Source organism: Mercenaria mercenaria, chromosome 13 (genome assembly GCF_021730395.1).
Source record: "Mercenaria mercenaria strain notata chromosome 13, MADL_Memer_1, whole genome shotgun sequence".
NCBI classification, from domain to species: domain Eukaryota; kingdom Metazoa; phylum Mollusca; class Bivalvia; order Venerida; family Veneridae; genus Mercenaria; species Mercenaria mercenaria.
In genome coordinates this window covers 14670879-14691514 of record NC_069373.1, presented here as the reverse complement: position 1 = coordinate 14691514, position 20636 = coordinate 14670879, and the positions used below count along the sequence as shown (strand labels likewise).

General features: G+C 35.6%; 1 protein-coding gene across 1 annotated transcript; it reads right to left on the bottom strand.

The window, feature by feature from the left end:
• Nucleotides 1-541: 541 nt before the first annotated feature.
• Nucleotides 542-19467, bottom strand: LOC123529719 (polyglutamine-binding protein 1-like). Its single transcript, XM_045310222.2, has 7 exons — nt 19302-19467; nt 12561-12694; nt 8953-9125; nt 6749-6849; nt 4672-4751; nt 3754-3920; nt 542-1897 (listed from the first exon to the last, which is right to left on the bottom strand). Exons 1-7 carry the CDS (start codon nt 19402-19404, stop codon nt 1759-1761), a joined length of 897 nt encoding a protein of 298 aa, XP_045166157.1. The 5' UTR covers nt 19405-19467; the 3' UTR covers nt 542-1758.
• Between the last annotated feature and the right edge of the window lie 1169 nt (nt 19468-20636).

Sequence of the window (20636 nt, the reverse complement as noted above, 5' to 3'; positions counted from 1 at the left end):
TTAAAATGATGGGTACCTAATACCTAGACCTTGCAAAATAAAGCCCAATTTCACACAAACCATGTTACTGATTTAGTGGATCAAACAATAATTTCACTACATTAACCCCTACCCTGCTAAATTTCTAAAATGCACTGGTCCATCATTCAATTTGGACAATACCGTTTATTATTTGAAGGGGTGTTAACAGAAAATGTTCTGACTGAATAGCAAACAGTACAGACCATGATCAGCCTGCACAGACTTGCAGGCTGATCTTGGTCTGCACTGGTCTGCGCTGTTTGCTATTCAGTCAGTAAATTTTCAGTGAACACCCCTTTGTGTAATAAGTGGTACTGCCCAAGTTGAATAAAAGACAAATCCATTTTAGAAATATAGCAGGGTAAAGGTAAACTTAAGTTTCCTTGCAAATAGTATTTACTAAGGTATATAAAGATTATAGAACTTTATAAACATAGAGTACAACATGGAGACCTCACAGCTTCTTGCTAGGTATTACTTCATCTTTAAAACCTCACCACATAGTACAACAAACAAATCATCATTTTCAAAACATTTTACTATAAATGATAAAGATGAATATGGTAATGATGGTGACAATATGTGATGATGATGATGATGATTGTGATGATACAGATAATTATTAATGTTGATGAAGTCACTGGAAACAAATATCTGTAAATATTTTCCAATAAAAACATTATATCATTTTTCTAATTTAAGTCCACAGTATTTCAAATAAAATTGCTCCCTCTCTTGTGCTATGTCTTTTCATTAAAATGTTGTTTTAAAGTAGTATCTGCTGGACTCACATCAAGTTGTAATTAAGAAAACTTCGACCACTGTAAACACTTGTGTTGTTTTTAATACACATGCAGACCCCTCATTTTGCAAATGTCAAGGCAATGTGAAACATCAACAAAAGAAAAAAGAAATTCAAGCAGACACTCTTGCCTAATGGTAGCTCGAAGTAAATAAAGGTTTGTTTAACAAGAGCACTGCCTTCCGTGTGCAGACGCTCATCTGATTTTTTATCTCTGTATAATAGAAATATTGTTCTACCCATGATTTTTAAGTCCAAAAGGGGTCATAATTCTTGCAAACGCAATGTAGAGTTACAGTACCTGCTGTGCAGAGTCAGTTTTAAAGCAATAGCTTCGACCATTAAGGAGAAAAGTTGACCTTAATGCAAAACTTAACAAAGAAATCTGATATTTTCTAAGTCCAAAAGGGGCAGTAAGTCTTGCATAAAAGCAGGATGGAGTTATGTTTCTTGCTGTAAAGAGTCAGCTATTGAGGGTGAAAAACTGTTGCAAGTTTAAAAGCAATAGATTTGATAGTTTAAGAGAAAAGCACACCTAAACACAAAACATAACCAAGAAATCTGATATTTTGTAAGTCCAAAAGGGACCATAATTCTTGCAAAAAGCAGGATGGAGTTACGTTTCTTGCTGTACAGAGTCAGCTATTGAAGGTGAACAAGTGTTGCAAGTTTTAATGCAATCGCTTCGATAGTTTGTAAGAAAAGCTGACTTAAACATAAAACTTAACCAGCCGACGCCGATCAAATGGTGACAATAACTCATTCATTATATAATCATTATTTATCAGTGAGCTAAAAATGTTTCCATATTTCATTTGCTACAGCCTAATGGCTAAGTATGGTCAATTTCAATCTGAGATCATAGAAGTAATAATGGCTCAGTACAGTCAGTTTCAGTTCCAAGTCACAAAAGCAAGACAATCATGATTCCTTCCTCATTTTCGATCTCTGTTTGCACGCAGTACTGCACCAGGACTTGGATATGGCCTCTGTTGGAATAATGGACCTGATGCTGTTGAATCAACTCCAGTCTTTGCTTCACCAGACCGTTCCAGACCAGCTGACCAGCCACCCCTGAAAGGATTATCAAACTGCAATTTACACACCAAAGCCAGTCAATTTACTAGAGGTTTGTTTTAGAGGGGAAAATGTCTCCAGATTTCTTGTGTGACAAGGTATTATTGTTAAAAATAATCACAGGGTAATAACTCCACAGGAGGGTCACTGACCCTAAAGCGCTCACCTGTGTACAAGGCTTCAAGTGTGTTTGTATAACGTAATGGTACAAGTACAGAGTAAGGTTTCTTCTATGTTAGCCTATATTATACGCATGTCACACACATGTTTTAACCTAGAGCAATAATCTGAACAATTACGGTAGACAGTATAACTCTGAAATCATATGCCAAATATCAAGGCTCTAGCTAATATTGATTCAAAGAAGATGATTTTCAAAGTGTCTTATTGTAAGCCTACATTAAGTACATGTCACACACAGGGGCGTGGCCATTTTTGAACTTAGGGCAATGATTTGGTCAATTATCATGGTAGAGTCAAAAGTTTCCAATATATACATATAGGAAAAACAGACCATGCCCTCTGGCATCCATATTTTTTGACGAATCAAAATAATTAAAAAAATCTTGGTAGAGGGTCACAAAAGGACCATTTGGGTGAACTTATTTTAAAATCGGGCCAGCAGTTTCACACAAGAAGATTTTAAAACTTTCCACTATATACATATCGGGAAAAGTGACCATGCCCCCTGGCGGACATGTTTTTTGATGAATCAGTATAATTTGAATAATCTTGGTAGAGGACCATTTGCGTGAAATTATTTCAAAATTGGACCATTGGTTTAGGAGGAAATGTTGTTTGAAGATTTTTATATTTTTAGCTCTAGTGGCCCGTATGTGCAACAAAGCAGAACTGTTTGAATAACTTTGGTAGAGGACCACCCAAGGAACATCCAGGCCAAGTTTCATCAAAATCCATCCAGTGGTTTTGGAGGACGTTGTTCAAACACAATTGTTGACGATGGACCACTTGATGGATGCAAGGACACACCACAGTGTGATTACAATACCTCACCATGAGCACTTTGTGCCCAGGTGAGCTAATAAAACAAATCTGACCAAAATCTTGCAACTATCTGCACAGCTACCCTATATAACTATCAATGCTTTGAAGTTTGCTAAAATTCTCATCCTTTATTACAATATATCTTTAAGGGACAATAACTCTGATAAAACACAATACGTTAAAATGAGCTATGAGCATCACAAACAAAACATCTTTTATTTTGGCTATTTCCATAACTCTGTCATAAGCGCTAAGATTCTCAAGAAGAATGCTGTGTGCAAGGTCACATCATGATAAAGACTCAAGCAAGGTTTCATGAATTTAAATGAAATACTTCTTGAGCTAGGCACATAATTAAGTGAAAATGTACATTTTTGACTATTTCAGGGGCCATAACTTTAAAAATAGGGGTGGAGCCTGCAAAAAAATAAGAGGTGTGCATGTTTATATCATGATAGAAGAGTATAATGTTAAGACGAACAGAATAAACCATTTTTGCAGTGTGTTTAATAAAACAAATATTGACATCTTTATCCCTGGATATAGATTACATGTAAAGCTGTGTTTGTCACAGGTCGTCAAGGATTAAAGTAGGAGGTTATACATTTGCAAAATAATTATTCTGGCGATGAATAACCGATTTCAAGTGTATTAACATAGGTAAAACATGATTTTGCAATACATTATTTCGATTCTAATATGTCCTTAATCTAAAACAGTAGATAAAATTTAGTAGTGCTCTTCCTTGGTCCCAACAAAAACATGGACGTCTCACATGTTGTGATGTCATTTTATCGTGACCGTGTTTTAACAGAAATAAGCATATTAGAATATTTCTTAAATCCTACCTTGGAATATCTGAATATGAGGCGGGGTCCATAGGATCTATTTCCTCTCTTTGTTGTTTGACCCTCCCTCTGTTCCTCTCACTAGCTCTCTCATGAGCTAGACGACCTTTCTCGTGCCGTCTGTCATACTCATCTTCGTCAGATGATGATGATGAAGAACTTTCACTCTGTAATTTAGTTTTTTTGAAACTGTTCAATGCCATTCGTTGTAACAGTACATGAAAATAACATACGCTATACAGTACTTAATCTAAAACTAACAATTATGTTACTCACAAGGAATAACATATAAACATCACTTGATTTGAGTGAGTAAGCAGATATTGTGTATTCAAGAAATATAATGTCAACTAAGGTGAAAGCCGAGGTTGAAATTATCTTTCAAGGCTTTCACAATATGAGCCGCGCCATGAGAAAACCAACATAGTGGCTTTGCGACCAGCATGGATCCAGACCAGCCTGCGCATCCGCGCAGTCTGGTCAGGATCCATGCTGTTCACTTTTAAAGCCTATTGGAATTGGAGAAACTTAGCGAACAGCATGGATCCTGACCAGACTGCAGTTCTAGGGGTCTGTGTTATGCGTGTAATTGTTTGAGACCCACTTGGTGCCCCCCAAAACTAAATCAAGCTGCGCATGCGTACTGCCATTCCAATGCCCCAAGGTCAGAGGACAGCATTGTAAACACGGGTGAGAATTGGTACGATATCCCCAATTTATACTTATTTGTCAGTCAATGTTGATATATGAAAATAAAGTGCTGAATGTTTCTGATTTGCAGATTACTCCGATATAATCGAAACAAAGCCATAATTACGTTTGTCCAGTATATATTCCTGTCCAGTGACTGGTAGGCACCCAGTAGAGGAATTTTATATAGGGAAATACATGTGAAGTTTTACGATAAAATCTACTTACATCTGAGACATCCATTCCTTCCTCTTCACTATCCTCACTCTCACTGTCTTCTCTTGTATAGCCATCATTGCGTAACACAGCTACAATATTTATAAAGATAGATATAATTGCATAACATAGCTACAATATATCAAAAGATAGATATCATTACATAACATAGCTACGATATATCAAAAGACAGATATCATTGCATAACATAGCTACAATATATCAAAAGACAGATATCATTGCATAACATAGCTACAATATATCAAAAGATAGATATCATTACATAACATAGCTACTTCATATTACAAGAGCTCCGCCAAGCGGGGCAATATATGTCTGAATGGTTACATCAGAGGACGGAAGCAAAATTTAAAGAAAAAGCAAAATTTATAGATTTTTTTTTTTGGTGGGGGGAGGGGGGGGATGAAGCAGGGTATTGTGTGTGCAGTGGTGGTGACAGGATACTAAAGATTAAGAAACTAAATGAAAAGAAAAAAAAAAATCTTGTTTTTGGGAGGGGACGGGGGCGTTGTAATGTAGATTGTTGCAGTCTGCACATCGTCTCATCACCACCTGCCTATATTCCAAGTTTCGAGTCAATACCTTTAATTCTTTTTAAGTTATACTCTGGACACAAAATATGATGGGCAGACTTGACCTTGCTGTACCCTTGACCTATGGCCTATTGGCCTGGTTCATGCACATTGTCACATTGCCACCTACCTACATCTCAAGTCTGAAGTCAATACCTTGAATGGTTAATAAGTTATGCTTCAGACACAAAATATGACAGACAAATTTGACCTTTAAAGGTCCATTACTAAGGGAAAGTGAGTTGGCAATTTTTTTCATAGCCAGTGCATTAACTTCTGCAAGACACTAAATAATGAAGATTGGCAGGTCAAAATTTACAGAAGGTCTTTGGAACTCAAAGAAATGTATGTGTATTATATTGAAATTTCAATGAATCGACAGAATGACCCCCCAGGTCTTTTTAACTTTCTTCATACTTCATAGAAAAATAATTGTACATATACTGCGATTTATTTCGAATTTCTACATACCAACTTTCATTTTCCAATAAAATGAATAAGTTTCTGTGCTTTTTAAAAGAAATTAAAATGTTCACTTTCCTTAGTATTGGACCTTTAAGCTTAATTTGTGACCTTGATCTTTGACCTACAGACAAGGTTCATGTGCTCTGCACATCGTCTAATCGCTACCTACCTACATGCCAAGTTTGAAGTCGATACCTTGCACGGTTATTTAGTTATGCTCCGGACACAAAATATGATGGACAGTTTTGACCTTTTAGCTCAATTTGTGACCTTGACCATCGACCTACAGAGCCAGTTCAAGTGCTCTGCACATTGCCTCATTGCCATCTACTATATGCCAAGTTCAAAGTCAATGCCTTTAATGGTTATAAAGTTACGCTCCAGACACGAATTATAAAGGCCAGATGGACAGACGCACAGGCCATCACATAAAACATCCATTTTTTTTAAAACAGCCATATAAAAAGATAGATATCCTTGCGTAACACAGTTACTATATTTCAAAAGATAGATATCACTACATAACACAGCTACAACGTATTAAAAGTACATTTTTAAAGGTACATAAAACAAACCAAATGCTTTGAAAACAATATCTGTGAAAAGATCCTTTGGAGGCATAAAACTCAACTAAGCAACTGTTAACAGAGACTTGGTTTCACTGAGTCTGTTCATGTGAGATAATGAAATGTGCAATATCCCTCACATTAAAATTGAATGTATTCTTTGATTCTAAAGGACCAGAAAATATAACAACATTTTGTCACACCAGTACTATTATAATTCATATGGCGGCTTTCCAGCTTTTGATGGTGGAGGAAGCCCCTTTGTACATTATTTTATCATGGGCAGATACCTTGGTAGAACCACTGCATTTCCGTCAGCCAGCTGGATGGCTTTCACACGTGAGGAATTCAATGTCCCATCGAGGCTTGAACCCACATCGGTGAGGGGCAATTGAATCATGTCATCAACCTTAACCAGATAGGAACCATTAAACTGTGTTTTCACTTATTAAATGTAAAACTAACCTTGAAGTTTTTCTGCTGATAATGTGATGACAGCTCTTGGATGTATAGGAGATAACCAGGATACCTGATCTGTCTGTGTGTTCCAGTAATAGTATCTGTCTCTATAATGATTAAATAATGCATCATTAACCCTTAGCCTGCTAAATTTCTAAAATGGACTCGTCCATCATTCAGTTTGGGCAATACCATTTAGTATTCGAAGGGGTGTTCACTGAAAATTTACTAACTGAACAGTGAACAGTGCAGACCATGATCAGCCTGCACCGAAGTGCAGGCTGATCTTGGTCTGCACTGGTCGCACAGGCAAAACCACTCGCCGCCATCAGGCTAAGGGTTAACAAGTAAGTTCTTTTCTATTTTTAATAACACTTTTATGAAGATTAGAACAGGTGTAAAAACAGGTTCATAACAAGGCCCTCTAAGATGTAAGATGCAGATTAAAACATGATGATTTTCAAAGTTTCCATGTAGAAAACAAGAAAGATGTCAACAAAGCTTAACTTGTGTCCCTTGAAAATGCTTGACAGAATTATATTATAATGTTCAAACACGTGGCATAACTAAACAAAAACTCCAGATAAGATATGCATGTGTAAAATTGATGATGTTTACAAGTGTGGATTTTCATTTCAGCTGGATGGAAACTGTAGAAGGAACTGAGTACATAATGTTCTGATATAGCTGTAATATCTATTAGTTCAAAAAGATCATAACTTAGGAAACAAGGAATCAGTAAAACTGAATGATGCTCCCCGATGCATGTGCTTGTCCCAATATGGGGAATAACATATTTGCGTTCAATAAACGCTTGATGCCCCCAGTGGCATCCTTGTTGACAGATTTTGCACCTAAGTCCAAAACGAGGTCAAGGTCAAGGTCAAGGTCAAACTGAGGTCAGGTGATGTCTGAAGATGAGGAATGGTCACATTTTACATCTGTATTAGTATCAATTCATTCTTGTAGGGGGTATTGATGCTAGATGAAACGGTCCCATTTGGTTAACCAAGAGATGGCCCATATAAAGCAACCTAAGTCCAAAATGAGGTCAAGGTCAATTGCAAACTGAGGTTAGGTGATGTCTGAAGATGAGGAATGGTCACAGGTTACATCTGCATTAGTATCAAGTCATTCTTGTAAGGGGTATTGATGCTAGACGAAACGGTCACATTTGGTTAACCTTGTAAGGACGGACGGATGGACAGGACAATCACTATATGTCTCCCGCATCAGTAGGTGCTGGGGGCATAAAAATGGAGACAATAAAAAGAAGAAAGTTGAATAAAGGGAGATAATTAAAGCAAGGGACATATCATTAAGTGTAGCTTTTGCCTCTATCACTTTGAAGTTTCAATGAAATGCAATTAATACTTTTCAAGTAATGCTCTGGACAAGCCTTATTTTGTATAATAAAGGGAGATAATTCAAAAACCTGGTAAAGTATGGTTATGGTTTTTATGAAACTGCACTTCCTGTCAATGGCATCTATCATTTTGTGAAGTTTCAATGAAATGCCATTAATACTTTTCAAGAAATGCTCCGGACACGCTTTATTTTGTATAAAAAAGGGAGATAATTAAAAAAACTAGGTAAGGTAGAGTTATGGTTCTTTAACAATGCACTTCGTGTCAATGGCCTCTTATCATTTTGTTTAGTTTCATTTAATACTTTTCAAGTAATGCTTCGGACAAGCCTTATTTTGTGTAATAAAGGAAGATAATTCAAAAAGTAGGTAAGGTAGAGTTATGGTTCTTTGACACTGCACTTTGTCTCAATGGCCTCTATGATTATGTGAAGTTTCAATCAAATGCCATTAACACTTTTCGAGGTATACTCCCGACAAAAGTGTGACGGATGGACAGAAGGACAGACAAAGCGGCAACTATATGCCCGCCCTTCGGGGAGCATAAATAACCAAATATGGAAGTCCCAACAATATACACATATCCACTACATGTTGACCACAAAAACAAATTTTCAATTACATCCCAGCTAGATAGCATCTGTATAAAATGAGTGCACAAAAAAGTGTGATTGACTGATAGACTGACAGTTCAAACACTAAAGTCAGTTTAAGACAGCAGGCCTCAGGATTTTTCTATAGTAGAATAGATAGGCACAGTGCCCTGCTCTTATTTTACACTGCCCTTCTGTTCCAAATAGTCATGTTTTTGCCTTTGACTTGTGTCATAAGTTATCACACTTACGTCTCAGGATCAGCTATTTCTTGCCATTCCGGTGGCAGAGGATATTTTCTCAACATTCTGTCTCGTTTCCTGATCATGTCCTCAGTTGGGTTCCATACTTTCATTCCCCACCTCTGTTTACAGTAGTCACTACACTCATGATAGGGGTTTGACCTGTTTGGACAGGCTGGGACCTGGAAATAGAGATGCTAAAAATTAGATATGTCATACTACACTCATATTACTAGAACTGTCACAGGAGTGACTCATACCCCCACCATACGGTCTTGTAACAGAAGAATGGCAACCATAAGGAATCTTAAAAATACTTCGGAGTACTTCATCCTGGGCTTCCACATATAAGTAATACTAGTATAATACTAGTATAGTAATACTAGTAAATATATTAAATCTCTAATATTAGAGATACACTAAAAGTGAATACAAAAAAGTGTCTTACCGACCCATGTTACCACGGAAAAATGTTTTTACTTTTTACATAGGACTTATAATAAAAAAGTTAGAAAAATACCTAAAATATTGAAAATCTAAAAATAGGATTTCTACAAATAGACTAATTCCTGGAATTTAACGGGAAGAAACTCAGTACAAAGGTTAAAAAAAGGTTACTTCCCTTTGGCTCTAAGCCAATCAGAATGAGATATAGTGAAAATACATCAAAATTAACCTTAAATTCTAGGTAAAAGGGGACACAATTCAAGAAAAATAGTGTCAGAGTTATGCACCTTGTGTCACATGATGTGGGTGATGAGGTGGAACATCTATTTTAAGTCTGAATCAAATCCATTCAGTAGTAATTGAGATATAGTGAAAATACATCAAAATTAACCTTAAATTCTAAGTAAAAAGGGGCATAATTCATGAAAAATTGGTGTCAGAGTTATGCACCTTGTGTCACATGATGTGGGTGATGAGGTGGAACATCTATTTTAAGTTTGAATCAAATCCATTTTGTAATAATTGAGATATAGTGAAAATACATCAAAATCAACCGTAAATTTTAAGTAAAAGGGGACATAATTCATAAAAAATTTATGTCAGAGTTAAGCACCTTATGTCACATCATCTGGGTGATGAGGTGGAACAACTATTTTAAGTTTGAATCAAATCCATTTAGTAATAACTGAGATATAGTGAAAATACAACAAAATTAACCTTAAATTCTAAGTAAAAGGGGACATAATTCATGAAAACTTGGTGTCAGAGTTATGCACCTTGTGTCACATGATGTGGGTGATGAGGTGGAACATCTATTTTAAGTTTGAATCAAATCCATTCAGTAGTAACTGAGATAAAGTGAAAATACATCAAAATCAACCTTAAATTCTAAGTAAAAAGGGGCATAATTCATAAAAAAATGGTGTCAGAGTTATGCACCTTATGTCACATGATGTGGGTGATGAGGTGGAACATCTATTTTAAGTTAGAATCAAATCCATTTAGTAATAACTGAGATATAGTGAAAATACAACAATATTAACCTTAAATTCTAAGTAAAAGGGGACATAATTCATGAAAACTTGGTGTCAAGAGTTATGCACATTGTGTCACATGATGTGGGTGATAAGGTGGAACATGTATTTTAAGTTTGAATCAAATCCATTTGGTAATAACTGAGATAATAGATTCCGGGACGCGACAGGACGGGACGCGAAGGGACGCGACAAAACTGACTCCTATATACCCCCCTCAAACATGTTTGGTGGGGGTATAATAATACAAGTTAAGTAAACTGTGAAGCATTTCCTTTCCTAATGAAAGTATGACACCTTATAATTACTCTGTCATATTCCTTATGAAACCATGAGCAGTTACATCTGATTATATTATAATGGTAGCTGTGAGGTACTGTAATATCACAAAAGAACCACATACTGAATTCAAGGAAAGGACTGGTTCTTCTACAGTAACTTTACCTAACATCAGTCAAGCTAAACCATTTCAACAAAATTGACAGTGGACCTTAGAAGGATGCTACAGACCAAGGCTGGTGATGATCCATCAAGCTGTACATGAGAAGAAGTCGTTCAAGTTTTTTCTTCTATTTTTAGCCCTAGCCATCTCTAAAAAGAGACAAGCAGAACCATTTGAACATCTTTGAGACAGGATATTCACAAGGTTTGGTGATGATCCATCAAAGAAACAATTCATGTGGTGAAATCTTATAAGGGTGAAAAGTTTACACCAGATGACGGACGATGATCTACAGGTGACACGGCCCCTTTAACACAGCTCAAAATGAACCTTTGGCTCACATTACCTAGAAACTTGTAATGACTGACTGTAGAATAATTATGGATATCAACTACTAATTTCTCTGTTTTTATTTCCAACTAGGAATGAAAACAAAGATTTTGAAACAGCTTTATTTGAGCCGTGCCATGAGAAAACCAACACAGTGCAGTCTGGTCAGGATCCATGCTGTTCGCTAACAGTTTCTCTAATTGCAATGGGTTTTGAAAGCAAACAACATGGATCCTGACCAGACTGTGCGGATGCACAGGCTGGTCTGGATTCATGCTGGTCGCAAATGCACTATGTTGGTTTTCTCATGGCGCGGCTCATTTACCTGTTACTAATAAAGTTACATGACTGGAAGGTCTCCTGTCACATGTAACAAAGGTTTCATTATTACATCTCCATAAACTTATACACTGAATGCAGAAGCTAGTAAAATTTACTGGAGCCCTTTTTTAAAAAATTAATTAAATTTTCTGAGAAGCGTTTGTAAGTGCCAGAGGATGAGGAAGAAATGTTAATCAGTTGCTGCTCATCAAATGAAGCATTTTCCAAAACAGTATTTTTTTGTTGTCAAATTTATGACTGACTTCACAGACAACACCATAATCCATGAGAATCAATGTAATGTAGTCAACTATCATTAGACTTACCAATACATGATGATGAAACAAAAATTGTAAATCAACAATTACTCGAAAGTCAATCTGACATTATTATACATTTGAGACACTATTTTCATTACCAAGTTCACATATCTCAGTTTGTGCAGTAAATCTTAAACAAAAGCAATGTGTGCTCTAAAGAGCAGACATGAAACACACTCATATGACAACTGACCCCTAAGTGTGACCTTGACCTTGAAGTGAGCATCCAAGACATGCGCTCTGCATATCGTCCCGATGTGGTAAACGTTTGTGTCAGGTTTCTCCAGGAGAATACATAATACGTCCATTCGGGCGTATAAAATGTTGTTTCTTGCTCTTTCTGATGGAATGATACATGAAAGTGCATTCTGTAGCTTCAAACAGTTCAGTCAACTTTCATTTGAGTAAGTTTTCAATAAACAAAGTTATGACAAATAGAGTATAAATTTACCATTCTACAGTCTAAATTTCAAACTTAAACCCTTACCCTACTAAATTTCTTTAATGAACTTGTCCATCTTTCAATTGGGACAGTAAAAATAACTGTTGAAAGGGGTGCTTGCTAAAAAGATACTGACTGACTGGCTAACAGTGCAGATTATGATCAGACTGCATAGATGTGCAAGCTGATCATGATCTACACTGGTTGCAAAGGCAGAATCAATCCTGTCCAGCATGATTAGGGTAAAATGTTGATAAATATGGGCCATGGCCTATAATTACTTCTCTTAAAGAATCCTCCTCATCTTCTTGTGAAGGTTTCACTCTCGTCTCAGCAGCAGGTTCTGGCAGAACAGGTTCGTCTTTCACAGGTTCATCATAATCTTCTGCAAATACTTCTTCAACTTCCTCATTACCTACAAAAAATAAATAAAATAAAATTTTGGTGAACCACATAACTTTAGACCTGGTTTCCAATGTGTGAAACATGAAATCTATAACAGACCTTTCTTAGAATGTCGTTCTACACCAAGACTCTATCCACTCTGTATCGTACAGGTAAATATCTCTGTATACAGCTATTTAATTTTAGACGTAAAAAAAAATTTTGTTTGTTTCTGGTATCCCGACCTACTCTAAATTTTTGGCCCGACCCTAAATGTTTTTATGACCTTGGAGAATTTTTTTTTTTAAATGTTTTGACAGAAAGTTGCAAAACTGCACTTTTTATGCTTTAAACATGGCCAGTGATGTTAGAAAACAACTTACTGATGCTCTAAAGGCATAACCCCCTTATTTGTATTCATTTTTTGACACAAAAATAATTTCCGAAAAGTCTCCCTGAATTTTCCGACCTTATATAGGCTAGCTACCCTAATTTTTTTGAGCATGTTACTGGAAACAAAGAATTTTTTAGGCCTTATTGGGATTCAACATCATATAAGCTGTACAAATAGCATAGCTTGACTACACTGATCAATATTAAAATTTATTTTTACATCCTCAAATTCTGGCTTCCTTTAATTCTTTGTGGGACTAAAACTATTAACAAATTTGTATAAGACATTGACTGAAGGACTTACTTGAAGTTACATTATAACCCTTGGAATTTTTTCTACAAAATGTATTAATGCCCTCCTATTTTTCAAAGCCTTCTGTTTAGTGAGTTTATGCTCAACATCCCCACAATATGAATTTACTGGTATTAAATCTCGTTTTCACTTGGCCGGACCGCAGGGCACAGAGACAAAATGGCACAAATCAGCCACCATACTATCACATATCATAGTTCCACAAATTTTACAGCAGCAGAAAATACTGGTACTCAGTAATTTTGTCACAGATAAAATAAAACTGTGGCATAGCACCTTTGAAAGACAAGGGTCTCTTACACTGACATTGTTGACAAAGCATACATACAATGTACTACATTTGTGTAATCAAGCAATTTCAATAGATATTTTCAATACCTCAACCATTTAGTCCAAAACAGGTGTTTTCAGGAAAATGCTTGCCACAGATCAACTATTAAGATGCCGGAAATTTCAATATCTGTCGAAAAAGCTGACATATTTCTGCTAGAGCTACCACCAATGCTATAAAATCAGAGAACTGGCTGAATATTTTTGAAAGTGGCAACAAGAATTTTATTAAAATGTGACCAAATTTCAGCGGTCCAGCTTCAATTTGGCAGTTTCTCTCAAAAAAGTGGCTCCAACTTTCTGAGGCCCATTGGAGGCCCTGGATCTTAAATGATCCCAAGAAATTGGAAAAGTTCAGATTTCACAAGTCCAAAGTCCAAAGCCAGAAACTACAGGTCAATTTCTCTCACCTGACTAGTTTTATACATTCTGAGATATGTGCAACACAAACCTTTATGCCTTTTATGCATATTTTTGACTACGTCAAGGGCCATAACTCTGGTCTGGTGGAGTAATATCCCTAACAAAACCTCAGGTGCACAACTTCACATGCTGAATAATATTCCTGTACTGTTCGTAATCCTGGGTCAAATACTTTTTGAGGTTAGTCAAGAGACATAACTCTGGTCTGGCTGTGCGAGATCCAAATCAAGACCCCCTAGTGCACAACATCTTCACATGCTGAATAACAATCCTGTAAGGTTTGACAACTCTGGGTCAAACATCTTTTGAGATATGCATGACACAAACTGGACAGACGGACGGATGGACAAGGGCGACTCTATTTTTTTGCACTCCAAAACAAACTTGCTGTTGATGATTGTCCAAAAATTTCTCAATCCACCTTATAACCTTGCTCTGAATACTGAAAACATACAATGTAATCAAACGTCTCTGTTATGGAACAGTATTGAATGCTTTTGTGAAATCTAAGTATATGCAGTCCAAACTACCACCTCTTTCAAGCGTATCTGTTCATTCTTCAATATAACTTCTAAGTTCTAACAATTGAGTAACACAAGACCTGCTTGACCTACAACCAAATGATGTAGTTTTGCAAAAAGTTCAAAAGTTTCTATGTGTTTCATGATGGACAAAGGATTCAAGGACTTTTACATAAGATCACTGTTAAACTTATTGGTCTATGTTTTGCACATACATGATTATCCCCCTTCTTAAAAATAGGTGTTACTTGCATCTTTTCACACAAATCTGGTTAAACAGGAAGCTCTAAAGAGGTTGTAAACAAGAATTTGTAACAGAATTACCAACGTCCCCCACCTAGGGACACTTTTCACAAAACATACTGCATGCCAATACAACATATTCTCATATTCTAAGTAATACTAATAGGGCAACATACTAACAATGTACATAAGTCATACCTATATATCATATAATTCATGAAGACAATGTGAAATTTGAAAATGTCCAGAAATCTATATCAATTGGTGAATGCTTTCAAACACTACTATCTGTATTTTAAAGATTCTATTTTCAAATTGGTATGGAAAAATAAACAAGAGTGCCGAAATGTCACAATATACGCCCGTCATGGAAAATTTCTTTACGCCAGCACCTGTATTTGCATATGGATTTTTTCTTTTTGGCAAATTAAAAAAAAAAAATTTAAGTTACTTATAATAACAAAGGGAAACTACAGAAAAGTGTTCTCGGTTTTTCATTACGGCCAGAAATAAAAAAGTTACAATATAAGCTATCTATAGTAAAACAAAGGGAAGTAATTCTAAAAACAAGGGTGCCTCGTGGTGGTGAACATTTGTGCCAAGTTACATCAAAATCCCTCCACTCACGAAGAAGAAATGCTCTGGACAGTCATTCTTGAATTTGACCTTTGACCTCTAAGCGTGACCTTGACCTTAGACCTAGTCACGGTCACCTAGGGACCTGGTTCTTGCGCAAGACAAATCAACTCATTATAGGGAATATTTGTGTCAAGTATTGCAGTAATTTTAAAATTCCTTGATGAATGGCAGAGTTATTGACTGTACAAGAAACAGACCATGTTAACCTTTAACCTCTAAGTGTGACCTTGACCTAAGAGCAAGAGGTCTCAGTCTTGAGTAAAAATTTTCCAAAGGCATGGACAAATGAAAAGGCTCGGAATTGTGAGAAATAGACATACTGTATGATTAAACTTAAAGACTTCTTGACAGTGTTACTTGCATTACTGGTATATTTAAAACGACATTCTGTTCTTGTCATTTGGGGGGGGGGGTTAACAGAGGAGAAAATGTGTGTATTAACAGAGAGATTCTTGCATTCACATGCTGTTAAACACCTTTTTCTTTATGCGCATTCAGTGGCAAAGTGTAAACGTATAACGGCCCCAAAACGGATAATTCAAAAGGAAATGATGTCAACGTGAAAAAAAAACTCGGACATTCCCGCACATTTCATGGAAATTTAATGACGTTGAGGGATAATGTATCTATTTATTAGGTTTTTTTTATGGGTTTTATACTAGAATAGCATTAGGGTATGTTCATTTCATGTCATAACATCTTCAGAAACCCCATGGGATATGTTGGTTAAATGGTATCCTCTCCCTACGCACCAACCAATCCCTCAGGATTCTGCAGATTTTATAATTATAGTTTGATCATCTGTTTTGACGCTCATGAGTTTTGACGCCCATTTTTATTTTGCTGTCAAATAGTTATAAGTGACATTTTATGACGCCTAATTACACGAGTTTGCAAAGCAGGCAATATTTTACTTTGCTCAAATAAAACATTTATAAATGCGTTCATCAGATTTACAGTAAGATTATATTATTTTTTTCTTATTTTGGTGTATTTTTATGTCTTTTTGATAATGCAAAAATCTCCAATCCTTTATAAACCTAATTCTTACAGAAGCAACTGTTCAAGAATTCAAATCTTGGCTGTCTCTTTCCCTCAGCTATTTTTCAAAGTCACAAGACAGTCCTGTGACTGAAATTCTGAATAAACTTTTAGATTTTTCACTCTGCTGTAGGCTATACCCCTTGTATCATTTGAAAATGTTAGTTTACTTTAATTGAATATGGTTTTGCTGCTCTCTGTTAAGCCTTGTTGTAAATAAAGAAGGTCATGTTTCTAATAGGTTTTCACTGAAAGTACTAAAGCTAGAGCTGTGAGAAAGGGATATATATTTTTGTGTCCTCATTGTTTTGATAATGAATGACTGCTATTTTAAAACAAGAGCTGTCACTAATAGTGACAAATGCCCCCTCAGCACCTTGACCTTTGACCTGGTGACCCCAAAGTCAGTAGGGGTGGTGTACTCAATAAGTACTACCAGCACGTGAAGTTTGAAGGTCCTGGGTGAAGTGGTTCGCATGTAAAGTGCCTTCATGCAAAAAGTTAACGTTGGCCCCTCTGACCTTGACCTTTGACCTGGTGATCCCAGTCAGTAGGGTTGGTGTACTCATAAAATACTATCAATAAGTATTTCAAGTTTGAAACAAATCCATCAAGTAATTACAGAGATAAGTTGAAAAAAGAGAAAGTGTAAAAAAACTTTAACCAAGGTGGGGACGTGGAAAGACGCCGACGCAGACACCGGGTCGAGTAGGACAGCTCTCTTTATACTTCGTATAGTCAAGCTTCAAATCACATTTTACAAAGACATAGTAAAAAGGTAACTGAAAAAGATTAATCTTAACTTGTTCATTGTCTTTTTAAGTTTCAGGTTTCGACTGCATTCAGGGTTCAAATTTAACTTTTTTGACCACTTGCAAATTTTAGCAAGTATCTTTTTTTCTTACTTGCTAAATCTGAAAATCCACTTGCAAATTTAGACTTTCAATTAAAAATGTTACTATATCCTTAAAAACCATGTTAGAACATCAATATTGTTTGCAGTGTTTTCCTTCACGTCAGTTTTAGCACACCGATTTTCAAAATGACTCTGAAAATAATTCTTGTCAACTTAACTATGTCGGCAGTGCATTTCTTTTCTCATAAGAGTAAATGAAGGGCCTGTTAGTGATGAAAACGTTTCTGCAGAAAGATTTTAGAAACGTGTGTTTCATGGCAACGTCGTTTTGACAAAAATTAAAATTCGTTGTGACATGTATGATGGCCAGTATAATAAAGAAAAATATAGTGAAAAGCCCACAGATGTCTATTCCTACGGCTCTCCCGTACAAATTATGATTACTTCCATTTGTATTACGTAACATAAACAATTTTAATACAACAAATTTATTGTAAGTGTAAAATAATTATTTAACTGAAATTTGTCTTCTGAATAAATCGGAAATTATACAACGAATATATCTTCAGTGTAGAATAATTATTTAACTGAAATTTGTCTTCTAAATAAATCAGAAATAAAACAACAAATTTATCATAAGTGTAAAATAATTATCAAACTGAAATTTGTCTTCTAAATAAATCGGAAAACGATTGTTGGTTGTACAAATTTACAGATGTAGATATGTAGATGTAAATTTTATACATACGTGATTAATATTGAAACACTAAAAACATTTACCAAGTGTTTTCAAATAAACCAGTTATTATACATTATTGATCAATGTTTTGTGTATCTACATGGATTTTTTCAACATCAGTATGCTGCTTTCTCCTTGATTCGAGCCTCTTAAATCTTTTAGGGTTGTGCATATTTTTGTAAACCTGTTCACTTAAATAATTTTTGTTTTTTGTTTAAAAAATATTTGCATTTAACAATGGGCAATAAGAATTACAATTTTATCATCTTTTATATGTATTTTTTTGCACAAGACTGAAGGAGGTCAAACTCCACATCATTTTAAAACTTTCTCATCGATTCGAGCCCTTTGTTTGGAAGGTCATTAAGTGTTAATGTTTGCATATTCTATTTCCATAAAGCAAATTTCTATCAAGATTGACTTCTTGTTCACTCGTTACAACAGTACAATATGCTCAGGACGCTTTTAATTTGAAATTTGGGCTCACAATATTACCCACTATGTAATTTTCTTTTGAAATCAGCAATTTTTTATGCAAAAATATTAAAACAGGTATTTACTCATTTTTTCAGTGGTTTCATGACTAATATTTTCCAAGGAATTTTAAAATGTAAATGACACAAGTTTCTGATAGAAAAACATGCTCTATGAACATGAATTTTACTAAAACACAAGGGCTCGAATCGATGAGAAAGCTCGAATCGACGAGAAACAGGCATACATATCTCTTACCACTTTAAACATGTTTATTGCACTTTAAATTTAGTTTTATACTTGTCGTTTGTCACACATCAGCTTGACGTGTTTGCATCAATTAAGACTTGGCATTTTATTTGTAACAAATCGGTTGAAACTATATCAGTTGAATGAATTCAGTACAATGTATTGTAATACAAAACTGCCGTAGGAATAACCACTTGCGGGCTTTTCACTATTCCTGCGAGGCTATTCCTACGAGACCGTAATAGCCACTTCCAATTTTTTAACATCAATTCATGGTTTTCACAGATACATTATAGTCTCCTCTATGCAAGTACCATTTTTAGCATTCATATTGACTACCGGACCTCTAGTCACTGCTTATCCGAAAATAACTACCCGGGCATTGATGAACTTACATTCGAAACTATTCCTATTTACCTGGTGTATTAAGAGATATAGGCTGTGGTGGTTTTACTTCGGGTTTATTTTGTAAAAGTCCACGCTTTTGTAAGCGAGCAGCTAATGCTGGAGGTAACGGCATTTTGTACAAAATGCAAAAATGAAAAATGCAGTTTGTGATTCCTTCGTGGTTACTTCCCTTTAGTTTGTGTGTGGTGACTAAAGTGACACGGAAAGTTTCTTTTTCCGCGGAAAGAATATTTTTCTTGTGGTTTATTGTAGTACACATATATGGTCTTTTGGCTTCTTCTTTTTTTTTTTTTGCTTTGCTATTTTAAATGTTTTAAATTTATGTGCTTTTATTAAAAAATACGCCTGTATATCCGTTATAAATTAAAAGTCCCAGAAAAAGTTGTTGCTGTTGTTGTTTTTTTGAATTCCACTTCAGGGCGTAGAGCTCTAGAGGGCTTGGGGAATGTACACATACGCAAACATTCTAAGGGGGTTCGGGGGCATGCGGCTTATTTTCAGAGCAAGGGTGTCTAAATTTTAAAATCCGTCTGTTTACCAGCATGTAATTTGTAACACGCAAAACCCGGCATTGTTTAATTTGCACAAATGTTAAATAAACATGCAAAAATAGCCAAAATACTGAGGAGATACCCGTCTACATAATTTATTAAGTTATTAAATGCCTATGTACTGATGTTCTCACGGGATGACATTCAAGGTAGATCATTCCTAAATATCTATAGCTACAAACCTTATTAGAAGAGTATTCTGAGCTCCGTCCTAGCTAGTTTTTAAACATCTTAAGCGTATGCCCTTTAGTAGTTGACCATGAAAATTTTTTTTTACTCTTACCAACTTTTATCAATATCTACTGATATCTCTAATACCTGCACCACATTTGCTGAACATTTCTCTTCTATACCATAAAGTTTGTAATCCCGAAACCTTAACCTTTCACTGTGTTGGAACTGACTTAGATTGCCTACTATTCTTGTTGCTCAAATCCTTCTAATGTTTTGGGGTTTGACTGTTCCATATTCCAAATGTGGTCTGACGCGGCTCTTATATAGATGGAGAAGCTTTTCTTCACTCATAAATGTATATGTCAGGCTCAACCATTGTCCCAGGTATTTGCCCTTTCATTTGTACCAATTTAAATGTTTTCTTGCAGGAGAATCTCTCATACATGATCATACAATTTTATCTCATCTGCAAACAATTTTAAATTGTAATTCAGGATATTTGTAGGTCATTTATGTAAGTTAAAAACAGGAAAGGACCAAGGACACTTCTCCGAGGAAATCCAATTTTTACGTCTTTCCATTCATTGTAGCTTCCGTTTACCAATACTTGTTTGGTTCT